The following is a 17,169-nucleotide window of genomic DNA, read 5'->3' on the forward strand; positions in this document are numbered from 1 at the left end:
TTATTATTGGCAACAAATTTTTAACATTTTGCTAATAGGTATTCTAAAGATACTAATTCAAAATATAGAAGCATTTGTTTTTTTTATAAAAATGATAAGATTTACAAAGGTTCAATAATACTAAATGCGCAAACTTTTACACATTTTTATTGGCAAAACCCTGAAGTTCAAAGTTAGGATCTTGTATTTATTATTCAGACACTTAGTCATTTGCCACTTGGTTCTTTATTTAATAAACAACTTTCAGGTTTCTTAGTGCGTGATGTAAATAACGCTAAGGGATACGACAATTAACAGAAATAAAAGTATACGAATACGTGTACAAATGCATTAATTTTAAAAGACAAAAAGGAGATAAAAAGATTCAAATGAAGCAGTCTCGATTGGCCATTCCTATATTGTTGCGAAAATGGACTCATCCTCCCAAGGAGAAAATGGTCAACTAAATACAGCGCTTGTTAGCATCAGAATATATGAAATGCATGAATCACTGTGAAAAATGCTATCTAATCGTGCTTCTTTCATAATTAAAAGACTAATTACCAACTTAATTAGTAATAATAAATTATTTTTCTTACTTCTTCTTTTATGCCTTAATTCACTTTATTATAAACTTCTCAAATATAATTTGCATGAAATATATAAGTGACAATTAAATTGTCAAAAAATTTAAGAATAATTTAATAATAATTCTTGACAATTAAAAATAAAAAACAAAATTTTGTGTCTATCTTACTTGACATAGGATTAAATAGTCTCCGAATATTTAAATCATTAAATAGTATTAATAATAAAATATATTTTTAAATTTTTTAATAATTATAAAATAGGAATTCTTTAATTTTATTTATTAATTAATTTTTTATATATTATTTAATTTTAAAATATATATTGTATTTTATAAATTTTTAATTTATTATTCATCATATATATATATATATATATATATATAACTCTATCATTAATAATTTATTATTTTATTAGTTTTTTTTCAATTTTTTTCTCAATTTTATTTTAAATTCGAAATTCTAATATTATTTTTTTAATCCTAAAATTAATAATTTCATAACCTATATCATCAATCTCTTTTTCAATTGCCAAATTTTATAATTGTAATTGTTTATAATTCATTTTGATTATCGATTTATTACAATGACCCTTATCATCGTCTATCAATTCTTAGGTGTACATTTTTTGTAGTAGGAGAAATCGCAATTTGCAAAAGAAAAAAGATCGATTTTTTCATTCAAGTAATCGATTGGTTAGTAAGTGAAAATCTTCTTTTTTACAACTTGCAGGAAAAAAAATTGATTTTTCTATAATCGATTGGTTAGTGAATGAAAATCCTTTTCCTTTACAACAATCGATTGTATTACGAGAAAAAGTTTAGTTTTTCTTCTAGCAAATCGATTTTATTAGCTATCCAATTGATTAGTTGAGAAATCTAATTGATTGATTGAATTATCCAATTGATTGGTAGAAAAAAACAATTGATTAGATATCTTGAGAATTTTTTTATATATATACAAACAACAACTAACTGATTGAAAGATTTTTCTAATGGATTGTATTCACAGCAAACACGCTTTTTTTAGTATTTACCAAGGTTCTGAAAATTGAACCGGTCATCGAACCGTTCTGGTTACTGATTTACTGGTTTACAAATTCAATCGTGGTTCAACTGAAATAATCATTTTATAATAAATAATAAATAAAATATAAATAAAAATAATAAAACATAATTATAATTTGTATACCAAAAAGAAGAATCGTTAATGCTGGCAAAAACTATATAACTTGATGTTTCGGTGCCTGATGAATTTTGTGAATGCTTTGATCTCATTTTCAAATGCCTTCCAATTAAACTTATCATCCGCATCTGATTCCATGTGAAGTTTTTTCCACAGCAACAATCATACCTGAAAGCAACTCAGCCTTGTAAACAGATCATTGTCCTCCAATGCCAATGAGATATTTGTCATCAAAATTATTGGCAGCTTTAATGATGGTTTCAAATGCCATTTTTTCCATCATAACTCCATATGAAAAATTGTTCTTCTGGTTGCATTTCTTTCAAACACCAAATAATCCAAAGATAAGAAGCAGAACCAATAACATGACCAAAGTTAAGCTTGACCTACCATTAAAATTAGATGGAATTGTGTCAGAAAAATTGTTGTGAGAGAGATTCAACCACTGCAACTGCTTCAATTCTCCAAGCACTCTTGGTATCGTTCCATTCAACAAATTCCCACTAAGATCAAGAGAATAAACAATAAAGAGTTCCGAATGACTTGAAGTCAGAGGGGATGATTCCTTCTAGTTTGTTGTTGCTCAAGTTCAATTCCAACAAATTAGGTAACAGAACAACTTCAGCAAGGTTCAAATCAAGAATTATCAGAACCAAATCAATCAATTCATAGAACTAGAGCATATCAGAATCAATATTCAAGATCATTAACAATCCTAAATCACAGTAATGACTAATGATAACAACAATTGAAGAAGCAAGATGAAAATTTATAGATTAACTAACCAATTAAAAGTTTAAAACAACAATTACAATTAAAAAAATAAAATAAAAATTCTAAAGAGAGCAGAGCTTGTAGTATCGTTGTAAAAAAATCAATTCGACCAGGCTTAGTCAAGGGAGAAGAATCAGAAGATAAATGTACTTACCTGCTCAATCAATTAAGAAACGAACTAGATCCTTCAAGACAGAGCACAGAGCGGGACAAGGAGCACGACGGTGGAGCTGACGCGGTGGAATAGAGGTGGCGTGGCAGGACAGTGGTTGCGCGATGGAGGAACGAGGCGAGACCAGTTGCAGCGATGACAGTAGCTTCGAAGTTCGAACAGCGGCGGAGACGACCGGCAAGCAAGGCGGTGGCTTCGACGGCGGTGGCTGGATGAAGCATGTGTGGGAGTGAGGGAGGAGCTCGAAATGGAGACAAAGGAGGAGGAGGGTCGCGTGAGTGAGAGAGTGGCAGAGTGCTTCGTTTGGATTTTGGGGAAGAGTTCACATAGTTAGGGTTCCCACTTCCCACAATGAACGAAACGGCGCCGTTTGGTGAAGATTTTAAAAAATCGGCCGGATTCCAATTCGGTTCAACCAGTTCGACGGTTCAATAACGATTTTCGAATTTAGCGGTTATGGCTTCTAACCGAACTGTCTTACTCACCGATTTGCAATTTGACCGGTTCAACCGGCCGATTCGAACTGATTTTCAGAACCTTGGTATTTACGCTATCAAATAGATTAAACATGTAATTTATTATATAAATTCTTCTTGAATGATTCATATTATTTCTTCTTCTTCTTTCGTTAACAGTTGAATTCAAAAAAATAATAAAAATTGAATCTTAATTTTACAATATAACACTACTTGAGTTGAAAAATTAACTTAGTTGAAGTTGTTCTTACGTCGAGCTCGTGATCGTATTTATAGAACATATCAAACTAGAATTATGATCACATTGATGGATATTCTATTTCTTTACATTTTCAAATCATTAATGATAGAGTTATAAAGATAAAATAGATTATGAATAATAAAATAATAATTTATAAAATAAAAGATAAATTTTAAAATTAAATAATATACAGAGAACTAATTAATAAATAAAATAAAAAGTTGTTATTTGACAATTATTTAAAAAATTAAAAATTATATTTTATTATTAAAATTATTTAATAGTTCAAATATTCAGAGACTATCTAATCTTTTATTGGTTTACTTATGTTAAAGATTATCTTTATAAAGTTGCTACTAAATTGATATTAGACTTCTCAAAAAATTAACTGCTAAAAATACATTTAACGTAAATTAAAATCTTTTAGAACAAAATTAAAATAAAAAAAATTAAAGAGTATTTTTTAAATTATTAATAAATTTTAAAAACAAAAGTATATTTTACCCTAAAACCTTTTTTTATTTAATAACATGTGTAATATATTGATAAAAAAGAAATATACATATACATCACGTCCCAAAGGTAATTACTGAAAATTTTGCATAAACTATATTTTCCCATCATTTTCTATTTCTCTCCCTCCATCCTACCATTATTCCTTTCTTTTGATCTTGTGTAGTTCTTTTTTTTTTTTTTTCATCTTCGTTTTCATCTTTATAAAAAAAAAAAAAAAGCCAAATATATATGAAAAATATTAAAAAATACATCTTGACGAACACATATAATTGCACAAGACACTACTTAAAAAAACTAGTAATAATGGTTAAACCCATGTTTAATAACTAGTCTTATGCATCTCTTTTGAACTTTGTAATAATGTGTTTGATTTTTTTTTTCCTTTCAATTCTTTTTTCTTAAAAGGAAGATTAGTGTGATATTTATACAAATATCTAGTATGACATCTTACAAAATACATTAATACAATAATACCAAATGTAATATCCTCTAAATTTCATAAAAAAAAAAGTATATATTTTTGCAAATAAAAAATAATTTTTATACATTAACAATATAAATAATTTTATACAAATATTTAATTATATATTGTGATGCATATCTGCATATTGACAAAAATAAGTAAATAACTGTTATGCTTCATTATTCCCACCGGATTGAGACAAGGGTCATAGCCTAGCGAAGACCATGCACCAATATCAAAAATGTATCTCGCAAATATAGGGAAAGATATGTTAAAGATACACTCCAGAAGCAACTAGGAAACCACTACAACTACAAAGAGCGAATTTTCAATTTTCAGAGATATCTTTTAATCCTAATCCTAAATGTTTTTAATTCTGTATGTCCTGATTAATTGTTAAGAATTTTGGTGAATTATATATATGGTGTTTATAATTTGATATTTAATTTTTATTTAATTTATTTTTTATGATAAATTTTGAATATTTAATAATTATTTATTTTTATATTTTTAAAATTAAATATTAATTTTTAACTTTTTTTAATAAATTAGGTAAATATTTTTAGACATCATAATAATTACTAAAGATTCTTTTGTAGATACAATTTCTCTCATTCGACTTGGAGACAATAATTATTAAGTGATTTTCATTCTCATTTTTTTATTATTTTTATAAAATGGATCTCAGTTAAACTCTAAAATGATTTTTAAAATTATCTATTTTAAGTATTTATACTAAAAATATTCTAAGATTTTAATTACATCATAAAAGGTTTTTAAAATTAAAAAACAATTTATCATGTTAATTTATATTTATTTTTCATCGAATTACTTGTCACATACTTATACTATGAATAATCTGACACATTTTTTTATATTGGGCTAAACAAAACAATATTACTTTAGCTTTTGTACTAAATATTTGATAAAACAACATCATTTAACTTTAGTGAACCATAAACTATCTTATCCCCCACAAAAAAATGTATAATTATTAAACGATGTCGTTTTAACAAGTACTTAGTGCCAAAAATAAAGCTACGCCCGAAGAATGTATTAGATCTATGAAAAGTAACTTGATGGAAAAAGACTTGGGAATTAACATGATGCAATTTTTTCAATTTAGATATTATTTGTAGTGCAATTAAATTTTTGGAGATATTTTTTATGTAAGAAATCAATCTTAAAAGTCACTTTAAAACTTATTTCAATATAACTTTATCGTTGAACAATAACTAATTTTTAAATTCATTACTCAAAATTAAACTCTAATAAATATATTATTTAAAATAAGGAAAATCGAACTCTAATTTTTTTAGTAAATAAAAATAAATCAATAAATAATAACTACTTCAGAAAAAATAAACCAGTAAATAACAACAATAAAAAAAAAAAAAAAACCATTAACGCAAAAGAAAATGGAAAAAAGAAAGAAACGTGGTGGTCGTGCGGAAAGGGGTGAGCGTAGAGTGAGGTGAGATTGATGTTTGTTCGAACAAGCCAAAGTCACCGCTCATAAGTCATGCCTCTCAAATTACATCGCTAAAGCTACCTCCTCCTCCTTCTTCTTCTTCTTCCGTTTCGTTACATTCATCAAAATTAAACCTCCTTACTCTTAATCTAACCCCTTATTCCCAAATCGTTCGGAGATCTATTCGCTTTTTTTTTTCTTTCAGTAACACGGGTAATTTTTCTCACTCTTCAATTCCCATTTGCTTCTCAGTTCAATCAGGCAAGTTTTTATTCAAAGTTTCGTTCTTTATGCCGTTCTAACATTGCCCATATTCTTATCGAAGCTTTCCATCTTCTCGGTATTGCGTATTTGTAGCAATTTCGTTGTTTCTTACCCCTTTGTAAGAGGGGAAAATGTCTTTCCTTTTTTTTTTGTAAAAAAATTTAATTAATTGCTTGCATTTTATATTTATATTTTTTCCTTATAACTGGGGAATCAGTTTTTCTCCCCTTTCAATTAATTGCATTGCGATCTTAGTCATATATGTGATTATTTTGTCGGAAAAAAATGTTCTTTCTTTTCCTTTGCCACTATTCTTAACTAATTTATTGTGCTTGTAATCACATTTGATTCTTAGTTGATGCTTAATAAACTTACAATTTACTCTTGTTTGAACACTACTCCATGTTTTTATTGTTATGTTGGGGGTTCATTGTGTGATTTTTGTCATGTATATTAATTCTAGTGATAAGTGTTTATGTTTATTTGAATGCCATGTTCAATCTTGAGACAATTTTTGTTTTGTTGCCCTGCTGTGAATGTATATTACTAGAACTATCTTTGATTCTCTTCATTTTGTCGGGTTTCAGATGTCTGCGAATTCTGAGAATGTTGGGGTTTGTTCTCTTTGCCAGAAGGCATTATCTCCTGATAATGAGATGACAAGTGATCCTGCGACAGTTGGTGTATGCGGTGATTGTAAATTTTTATTGCTTGAGGACTATGGGAATCATATGGTTACCCCTCAGAGCTTGCAAAGAAGGTTCAGAGGCCGGTTCAGGCGCAACAGCTCTGAGTCTGTTGACAACATGGTTAATAATTTGAGGCAAAGCAGATCTGCGACTGCTTCTTTGGAGGACGTTCAACAAATTGTGGAGGGGGATGCCGCTGCTTGGGCGACGCAGCATGCTAGTTTACATAATACCCCTAGTGGTTCTAGGAGATGGAGGCGGGTTCTCTCTGATACCGACAGTGATGGTTTCGATAATTGGAGCTCACTTTACGGTGAAAATGAATCAAATGAGAGCTTTAGACGGTATAGGATTCCTCATGGTGAGACTGATTCCCTCTCTTTCAGTGCTTATGGAGGTGACTCAGATGTCTCCGTGGATAGACATAGTATTATACATAGAGGAATGTTTGGTTTACCAGATGTGGGAGATGAGTTTGATAGTGACACCGATATAGATCCAATGCATGCCGGTGTCAGTCACTGGCACTCAGATGATATGGAAGATGATGAGGAAGAGGAGGAGGACAATGAGGACGATGATGAGGAGGAGGAAGAGGATGTCCAAGGGGAATGGGAAATAGCTGATGCTGTAGAAGCGGAAGCCACAGCTCGCCTTCAAATGTTTTTCACCTCAAATTCGAGTGCAAGTAGGGGTAGCAATGTTCGGGTACAAAGGTTTGATTCCGCTGAATCTGAGGTGGTCCAAATGGTCAGTAGCTGGGGAGCTGACTTGGAGGATACTGGCTTACATCCCTATGGTGCCAACTTTGGGGACTATCTCGATGCTAGACAATTCGAAGATTTTCTTGAGCATCTTGCTGAGAATGACAATTCGAGACGAGGAGCACCTCCTGCATCTTTGTCATTTGTGAACAATCTGCCCCGCGTAGTCGTTGACAAGGACCATGAGAAGCATGGTGAACTAGTTTGTGCCATTTGCAAGGATGCATTGGTACTTGGGACTGAAGCTAGTCAGCTTCCGTGCTCTCACCTTTATCATGGAAGTTGCATTTTACCGTGGTTGAGCACACGGAATTCATGTCCTCTCTGCCGCCATGAGCTTCCAACTGATGACAAAGATTACGAAGAGGGAAAGCAGAACGGTGTTCTTCGACATGTAAACCATGACAGGCAGCAACTAGAGATGGTGGATGTGGATGATAGTTCCTCTGATGTCTCTGTCTTGGCTGAAGTAAACGAAGCAGATAGTATTAGTCAAAGTGTAATACATCATACAGAAGTTGTAAGTTCGAATTCTTCCACAAATTCTTCGGCAGTAAGAGGTGGTAGAGGAAGATGGTTTTTTCTTGCCGCGGCTCCAATAGTTAGTTTAGTTGGCATTGTGCTTGTCCTGTGGTTAGGTAACTCACAGATTGAAGGGAATAGGCATCTCAGCGGGCGCAACATGTCCGCACAAGATCATCATACCACCAATGTTTATGCCACACCCGTCCAAAGGGAGAGCAGAAGCAGAAGATGGTGGTGCCCTTTCTAAGTACTTATCCAATTGTTTAAGAATAATAATTCCTTATTGTAGCCACTAGGGATTGGAATTTTAGTTGACTGTGTTTCTGGGGTGCTTTGTGTTCTCACTAATTTCAGTAGTTATGTATAGAGTATAGACTAGTGTTTGTAATAACTAATAACCTTATAACACGATCTTTATTTCTTGTACCTGCTCTCTCTCGTTTGTGCTTCAATGACACAAGTTTTATTTACTGTGATGGACTTAATTCCTTAAACTCCAGAAGTGGATGGTGTTTGTGACCAAAAGTTTTAGGTTGAGATGCACCAGTGGCACTAAAAATATTGTAGAGGTGTTATTGGTGAAAACTCAGAGTGGGTGTCCATTGACATTTGATGCTCAATATAAGGGTGGAGAGTTATGTTCTCAATTCTCATTATTGTAATGTTGTCACTAAATAACTAGGTGAATGGTGTTTGACATTGGACCTAACTTACTAAAAATAAATAAATAAATAATATTTAATAAATTTTAAATATTTTATTTTATACATTTTATTTTATACTTATAAAAGTAAGTTAGGCAATTTAGGCACCACAAATAAAAGGCACCATAAAATTTACCAAATAACTAATAAGACCAAATAACTAATAAAATTTACCAAATAACTAATAAGACGGGTTTTTTAATAATCATTTGGATGTTCATTGAAATCTTCATCACTAGGATCAATGGTCATTGAGAGGGCTTGTTTGAAGCAAGTTTTCCCCCATTAATTAAGAGATTATGTATTTATTCTTTTTATAACTGAAGAGATTGCTTAAAACTAAATCAAAGGAAGATACTGCCTATTTAAGAAATACAAACACTTTTGAAAATTAAATGTGCTACATCAATTTCAACTATGCAAATAAATTAGGGAGAATACTCTACAACTCTAATAAACTTATTAGTTACTGAATATGGTTCGTTTAAAAAAAAATCTGAAAATTGAGTGATTTGAGTCATTAGAGAATCTCCAATGGGGAGTCCGGTTACTATTTAAAGTGAGTTTCCTCACTAATTTCAAAAAGAAGGAGTCTCTGAATGAGAATTTTCATTGTTCAATCAATACTTGCCAAATGGCAAGTTATGTAAAAAATAAATAATTGTATAAAATGTTAATTAATCAAATAGTTATGTTAGTTAATTAAATAATTATATTAAATAATTAAATAATAATTAATTTAATAATAACTATAATGATTAATTATATTAAATATTGATATTTTTATTTAATTAATAATTTATATTAATTATTTAACTAATAATTAATTAAATAATTAAATTATAATTAATTTATTAATAATTATAATAATTAATTAGATTAAATAATTAAATTTTTATTTAATTAATAATTTATATTAATTATTTATATCATCATTAATATTAAATATTATTTATATTTATATTATTATATTAAATTAGCCATTGCAAAACTAGCTGTTGTAAAATTAGCCGTTAGAAACTAGCCGTTACTATGTTACCGTTATTATTAATAAATTAATATTTTGTTACTCTATATATACCACTTAGATACACTTCTATTCTCACACTCTCTACTACTCTTCATCTTCTTCCAAGTTTACGAAATCAAAGTTCTGCTACTATTATTTTTTGTTCGAAAAAATGAATCCAAACCAACTCAACTCTTTCTTCAATTACTTACAAAACTTTTCTTAAATTCCAAATACCCAACAATCTCAAACCTCAAACTCTCAAGTTCCAAATCAAAACTTCCCACTACCAAATAGCAGCCCCATTAAGAGAATTTGCATTTTTCAGTAAGATAGTGATCAGGATCTAGAAAATTTAGGTACTGAAAACAAAACTAACGTGTATAATAACAATTTACATAACTGTGATCAGGATGCAGGATCAAATTAATAAGATTATAGAGACACAACATATATAATATCTATATACTATACTAAGAATTCTCAAGGTGGTTTTTTTTTTTTTTTTTTTTTGACAAATGCAATCAACAATGAAATAAAATGGCCCCATCCAAGCATGGCATGTGAATAGATTCCTTATGTCCAGCTTTCATCGGTTAAGAATTTTTTTTTTTTCATTTCTTTTGAGGAAGATCCTTCTGTTCAATGGAATACTGTTATTTATCCACTAATCTATAACCTCCCTATGGACAACATAAATTGGAATTGAATTTTGCAAAATCAATAATCACAACCTCAGATGTTAGAAGAGTATGTTTATGTATAGAATAGTCCATGCAGCCATTGAGAATACTGCAAAGATATGGACCCAGAACAATACTGCAGCTGCTTCCCTTCCACAGCCTCTTAGATTAGCAACAGCACCTGTCAACAAATAAAAGAATAAACCTTAAAGGTTAAAAGCCTAACACCTGAAAAACTATAAAGTCCAAAATAACATTAAGTCTAGAGATTAATTTTGATACACTATTAGTGTAAAATATTTTATGCTATCTACCGAGCGAGTACTATTATCATGTGCAGCACTTTTGTAGTTATTGTAAGAGTCAAATACTTGGTGAACAAACGTAATAGGGTGACTGTGTTGAGGTTTATCAACTAACCATACATCAAATTTGTTCTCTGATATTAAATTCCTCAAGCAACCTGTGTTCAGAAGTGTTGTGCTAGGGATTTGTGTACCTTTTTAAGGTTTAACCCTAGCAATGTTCAGAAGTGTTCCTAAAAGTGAGGGCTAAGATGGATAAGAGATGTTTATGGCATACCTGAAAGAACTGATGTTGGCATTGAATGCTGAATGAGTAGGACAAACCGAAACATTTTATCATCAGGTGGCAGAAAACCAAGCTTGTCAGCCGTCATTACAATGGCAAGTCCAGCGGGAGGCACTAAAACCAGCCGCCCAAAAATGATAGCAGCAGTTGTCCGAAAACCAAGTTTTGAACTTCCAGGTCCTGCAGACAGATAACCATGATTCATTTATATATTCCTGTTGTAAGAACCAATACATGGAATCCAATACACATGATAAATGAAATTAGATTAAATATGACACTTGTGACAAGAGCTTTATGAAATTACCATCAACAAGGTTTCCTCCTAGTGCCAACAAAATGCACGGAATCATGGCCTCCCTGATCATTAATTAAAGTAACTATTAGCCAGTATCAATAGATTCATAACCATCGCTAATCTAAGACCATGTGACATAGTTTCTTAACATATATTTGATGCCCAACTATTCATGGATGACCTCATAAACAAGATTGAAATGTTTTCCTAACAATACATTTTTGTATAAAGTATTCATTTTGCAAGTAAGCAGATTTTAATTCTACAAGTTAAAAGGAAATAATAAGGTGAAACTATGTACAGGTCTACTTCCTTGTTATTTCAGATATAATCAAGGTTATTATATGCATGTGTTTCCCAAAGAAAAATGTAAAATTTCCATAAGTTGGTATGCTGTTTCCACAGAATAATGAATACTTACAAAAGAACACAAACTAAATAAAAGGATTTACTGCAATCAATATGCATACCCAAGTATCATGCAGCTGTCAGTGAAGAAGAATAATGGGGCATCAGGTGTAAAGATGAGTTTCTTGAGAAATGGGACTGCACCAAGTACCATGGCCAGAATCTGCGAAAACATGCGTAATACACCAAGAAAAAAATCAACTTCGTTTGTCTACTGGCACAAGAATCCATTTACCAAAATAGTGAAAATACGACAACTAAACCAAGCTCCAAGTTTTACTTGCTAATAAAGATATATACCAAGGGTGTTTGCTCTGGGTACGTGATGATTATCACTAGATAAATCCATAATCCTCATATGACATCTATAAGACTCGGCATGTACACTGCTGATTACTAGAATTATTTTTTTTTCTTTTTTAATGCACAAATTTGTTTCTATAATTGCTCTAAAAGATATTGAAGAAAAAGTATCATATATAAACTGGATTGCCATACCAGGACAAGTAAGAAATAACCTTACTTTCCAACCAAAGACAGCAACACAAAAGGAAGGGATATGAGGACACCTAGCATCTAGAATGAGGAAAAGAAAAAACATCAATTATAGGTCTAACAAAGAGAAGCTTACCGATGCGATGATAGGGGGTTGAATAATTTGCTTAAGCTTCAACTTCTCATAAAGAAATGCCCAGATATCTTTAATCTGCACTAGCAACCATGTGTAAACATTGGATCCAGAGAAGAAGAAAAGTAATCGAGGATAGGCATATCTAAATAGGCACTGCATGGATTGTGCAACACATAAAAAATTAAACCATCAATTCACAAACAAAAAAGGAAGATTTTGGCAATTGGAGTTGAAAGACATAAACATCAGAATCATATTAAAATTCCTGTGCCTGTTAAGTTTGAGAAGTTATGACAACTGAGCCTTGTCCCATTAGGTGCGAATATGAAGTTATATAAACTTAAACTTAAACTTCTACAAAAAATTATCATGAAAATGATACTCATCAAATAACATGAATAAAATAAAATAACACAGAAAATAATAATAATAATAATAATAATAATAATAATAATAATAATAATAATAATAATAATAATAATAAATCTCTTCATCAAGTTAATCTCACCTTCCATTCCCTTGAAGCATTTGATGCTGTCAAAATGACCTCTTCCTTTTGGGTTTCCTCCTCCTTTGGAGCAAGCAATGGAGTTGTTCGTTGATTTTGTTCAGGTGAGCCATCATTATTTGGAGCACCCTTCAGTGGAATGCTTTCATTATCAATGTCAAATGTGCCTTCTGGAGGAGGAGCCAACATATTAAATACATACGTGTATAGGATGATAGCACCAACCTGCGACAGATTAATATTAATAACTCCCGAGTCCTGTGTATGTTTTCTAGAACAATATACTCTTGATCTTAAACAATATACTCTGAGTCCTGAGTATATACTTAAACTATTCTACATTATATCAACCACCCTGAACTTAAGAGTTAATATTGTAGCTGATTATGTGAATAAGTTATAAGTCAAGGCACTAGAATTCAATAACTGAGACACGATGGAGTTATCAAGAAGATATCTATGAACCTACCCACTGGCCAAATGATATATAGGCAGTTCCATCTGTGCTGCATTTTTCAGTGTCACCAAAAGGATTGGATGTGTCTCGACATAAAGCAGCAATCAGGACAAGCGGCACGTTCCCAATATTCCCTGTATAGGAATTTGCAGCGATATAATTAAATTTAACACAAGAAAAACCCAACATATAAAACACAGAATCAACATATCTGCTCTTAAATTTTATTGTAAACAATTATAACGAATCAATCATTCATTCCTTCTCTTATGATTTAGATGTCAATCAAAGTATAACAAGAAAAGTTCGTGTTTTTTCCACTAAGTAAGGTCGGTTGTATGAATCAAACAACGCCATTGTTTTTGTTAGAAACCATGTATGCCCAGAACCCATTGAAAGCAAGCCACGCTTCATGGCTTTGGCCATATTTGATTATAGTTTGTAGTGACAATTGCAACGTGTTTTCTTCATAACTTTTTTTTTTCTCTACAACCCTACCAGCATATTGGTCAACCCAGTATGTTGCCCCCCATGTAAACTATTCTTCGTACTTGGTTTCTATAAATCTAATTTACTTATGACAAAACCACGTAAGGTAAAATTACACTACCCTTTCAAAATATATCCATCCCGACTTTCTCTTTAATGCAAATTCCTAACCTTATGATCTAAAGCATCCACTCAACCGGAACAAAACTCTCACTCCTGCAAATTATATTCCTCTATTGCTTTTCTTTACAACATTCAGTCCTGACTCTCATGTCATCATAATCAGAAGTGCAGATAAAAAAAAAGACAGAGAGCATAAAAAGGACTATTTGATTACCTATTCCAATATGTACAATTGTAAACTTGAAGAAAGGGTATGGGGGGCGGATGATGGAGGCGACAATAAAACCAATTATTGAGCCTGATATGCTACTCAGCACAACGTTGACTGGAATAAACCACCTGCAAAAAAATCAGAGCTCAAATAATTGATGATGTGTGTCGGTAGTGAGTGTGATTTATCCATAACAATAAATAACAAAATTTAAGGTGGGAGAGTTAATTGAGTACTATTTATTTGTCACCTACCAGGCTAGCATCTTCTCCAGGGTAACAGCTTGTCCCAATTGAGAGAATATCAAGCAGGGTAGCAATAGTGTAAAGACAAGCTACAACAACCGAAAATTGGGTGAGACAAAGAGAAAGACAATGAAAACGAAAGGAGAATTCAATTTCATTTTCTTCTGCTTTGGTCTTTGACACCAGTATCCAAACTCATAATGATTGATGCAAACACAGAACAATTCAACAGATAGAGCAATTAAAAAACAGAGAATAGAAAAGACATATATACCCCATTCAAGAGCTTCCTCCCAGAAGCAGGTAAGATGTTAACATACTTTGAAGCCATGAGGAACCCCAAAAAGCACATGGTGAACACCTTTGCTATTGGTAACACTGCAATCTTGATTGAGTCTAACACTGATTCACCTCCTCCACTTCCAACTGCCCCTTCATTCTGCAACATCATTAGAAACCTCCCAACACTAGTTCCCATTCTTCTTTTCTTTCCTTGATGAACAACTCAATTTAATTCAATCCAATCTGAAAATCCCCCAAAGAGAAGCAAAAAAGGGTGCTTTGGTTTGATTTGAGACTTTCTACAAACAGGTGGAGGGGAGTGTGGTTTTTTCTAAGTCAGAACAAGAACACAGAAATGAAGAAACAAAAAAATAAACCAAAAATAGGAAAGAAGTAAAAAAGAAAGAAGATTTATTATAAGGAGGCTACGCCTGCATGAGCACGTGCACAAGAACAATGTGATTCCCCTTGTTTCTTTCTTCTCTTCTCTTCTATTCTCTACCTCTCTACAGAGACGTAGAAACAACACTCACTCACAATCACAACCAATAGAGGGGGAGGAAGAAAAGAAAGTGTGTGTGATAGAGAGAGAGGAATCACATTCCCATTCACTTATCATAATTACACATACACGAATCTATTTTTTTTTGGTCACTATATACACGAATCTAATTTAATTCTAATTTTATAAATAAAACTCTGTTTTATTTTTATTAGAGAAGAAGGTAAGCAAGTCTTTTAAGTAGCATTTATTTTGAGGTATTGAGATAGAGATTAGAAGATTGAGATTCAGTATAGAGACTGGTACTAAAATTGTTGTCTCAATTTCCAAAATTTCAGTATTTCAGTACCTCCAAAAAGTAGGAACATATGGAGATTAAAATTTTTAGAGATTGAGATCTTTATACAAATTAAATTAAAACTTCATTCTTATTTTAATTTCTGTCTGCCACTTTGTACCAAATAGAATACTGAGATTTATTTCAATATCTATCTTAGTTCCTATTTTTCAGTCTCAATTTTTTCGTTTCTGCCTCTCCATCAAATGCTATCTTATTTTTATTAAGAAGACAAATAAATTCTTCCACAAATTAAATTATAAATAAATTATTATTTTTGTAAATAGAAGATACAAATTTTTTTAATGATAATTTCAATAAAATATCTATGTTTTTAGTTTATAAAAATAAAAAGTTTATTTGTAATTAAATTTAATAAATTTTTTTTGAGATAGAAAGTTAAGGATTTATTTATTTATTTTATTAGAAAAAGGTTGAAGTGTCAATTCTTAATTCAAATCTAATATACATGAATGAATATGGCATATAAATACAAGAAAGGGAGCTGTCGTTGTTATATGTTTCATATGATTATTATTTTGTTTATTATTTATGATGAGTTAAATTTAGTTATCTATAATATTTCTTAATTTGACATATCAATTAATCTGTTAGATATATTTAAGAGGAGTTGAATGAAATATGGAAGAAGGGGAGTTACAGGAAAGAAATATCAAATGTGTCAACCGGAAATCTGAAATTGAATGGCAGGGGAATCTCGTCTATTGACAATTAATTACTCCTTTTTTTTGTTTTTTTTTTTCCTAGAAACAGTCTATTTTCCAACTCTAAGTCAACTACTGAACCACTCAACTACTCTTCTATTTAATTTTTTTTTTTGGACCTGCTCTTCTATTTAATTTTGAACTTGGTTTCTTTTCTAATTTTTAAAATTTGAATTTATTGATAAAAAATATAAGAAAAGTTTTAAGTATATCGAAAATACTGGTTCCAGTTGTTTCTGTTGATCTGGATTATAAATAATATATATAATATATATTAATTGAAATTAACGGTTAAAACAACTAAAATACCGATATTTTCTATACATTTAAAATTTTTCCAAAAATATAAACATATTATATGCATAAAAAATCAATTACCAATAAAATATTATGTATTTGTTTATATTTATATATGTTATTTCATTCATTTTTCTAATAAACTAATTAATCATTTAAATAATCAAATGTTTCCCGGAACATTTGTTTATAAAAAATGTTAGGATTAAGTACGATTTTGATTTCTAAGATATAAATCAAAAAATTTTTTGTTTCCAACTTTTTTTGCATACAAAATCGTCCCTAAGATTTAATTTGGTTTTAAAATCGTTTTTCGAACCAAATTACTCTCTCCTTCTTCATTAAAATACTCAGTTTCTATTCTTCTTTTTCTTTTTCTTCAACTAAAATTTCTACAGCAGCACCAAAATTTCAATTAATATTTTAACAGTAGCAACAAAATTTCAACTAATAAATATTAAAAAATCAAAAATAGAATTTTAACTTACAAAATATCAGAAGCAGAAGAATAAAATCAGAATCAGAAGCAGAAGAACGATAGAATCAATCAAAATGAAATCAGA

The 17,169-nt window shown here is 30.7% G+C and overlaps 2 protein-coding genes across 5 annotated transcripts in view; one reads left to right on the top strand and one right to left on the bottom strand.

Annotated features, from left to right (window-relative positions):
• The window catches only part of LOC112743896 (uncharacterized), a 45,238-nt gene extending 36,706 nt beyond the window's left edge, over positions 1-8,532 (top strand). Inside the window, exons 1-2 of one of the 3 annotated variants that reach the window (XM_025793309.3) lie at positions 5,762-6,077; positions 6,716-8,532. In XM_025793309.3, the coding sequence (XP_025649094.1) occupies positions 6,716-8,353 (1,638 nt within the window). In that variant the 5' untranslated portion in view covers positions 5,762-6,077 and the 3' untranslated portion in view covers positions 8,354-8,532. Of the gene's footprint in view, positions 1-5,761; positions 6,126-6,715 lie in introns of those variants that run through there. The other 2 variants (XM_025793310.3, XM_072214785.1) reach the window with 2 other exon arrangements.
• Positions 8,533-10,411: 1,879 nt separating this feature from the next.
• LOC112743897 (protein PIN-LIKES 6) lies at positions 10,412-15,470 on the bottom strand. 2 transcript variants are annotated; one of them, XM_072214786.1, is made up of 11 exons: positions 14,738-15,470; positions 14,473-14,552; positions 14,222-14,346; positions 13,408-13,529; positions 12,939-13,163; positions 12,431-12,505; positions 11,862-11,962; positions 11,401-11,453; positions 11,085-11,273; positions 10,554-10,683; positions 10,412-10,457 (listed from the first exon to the last, which is right to left on the bottom strand). In XM_072214786.1, exons 1-10 carry the CDS (start codon positions 14,939-14,941, stop codon positions 10,562-10,564), a joined length of 1,296 nt encoding a protein of 431 aa, XP_072070887.1. In that variant the 5' UTR covers positions 14,942-15,470; the 3' UTR covers positions 10,412-10,457; positions 10,554-10,561. The 2 variants fall into 2 exon arrangements, with proteins under 2 accessions (XP_072070887.1, XP_025649096.1); XM_025793311.3 differs by having other exon boundaries at positions 10,412-10,683.
• Positions 15,471-17,169: the final 1,699 nt, after the last annotated feature.

Source organism: Arachis hypogaea, chromosome 14 (assembly GCF_003086295.3).
Source record: "Arachis hypogaea cultivar Tifrunner chromosome 14, arahy.Tifrunner.gnm2.J5K5, whole genome shotgun sequence".
NCBI classification, from domain to species: Eukaryota; Viridiplantae; Streptophyta; class Magnoliopsida; order Fabales; family Fabaceae; genus Arachis; species Arachis hypogaea.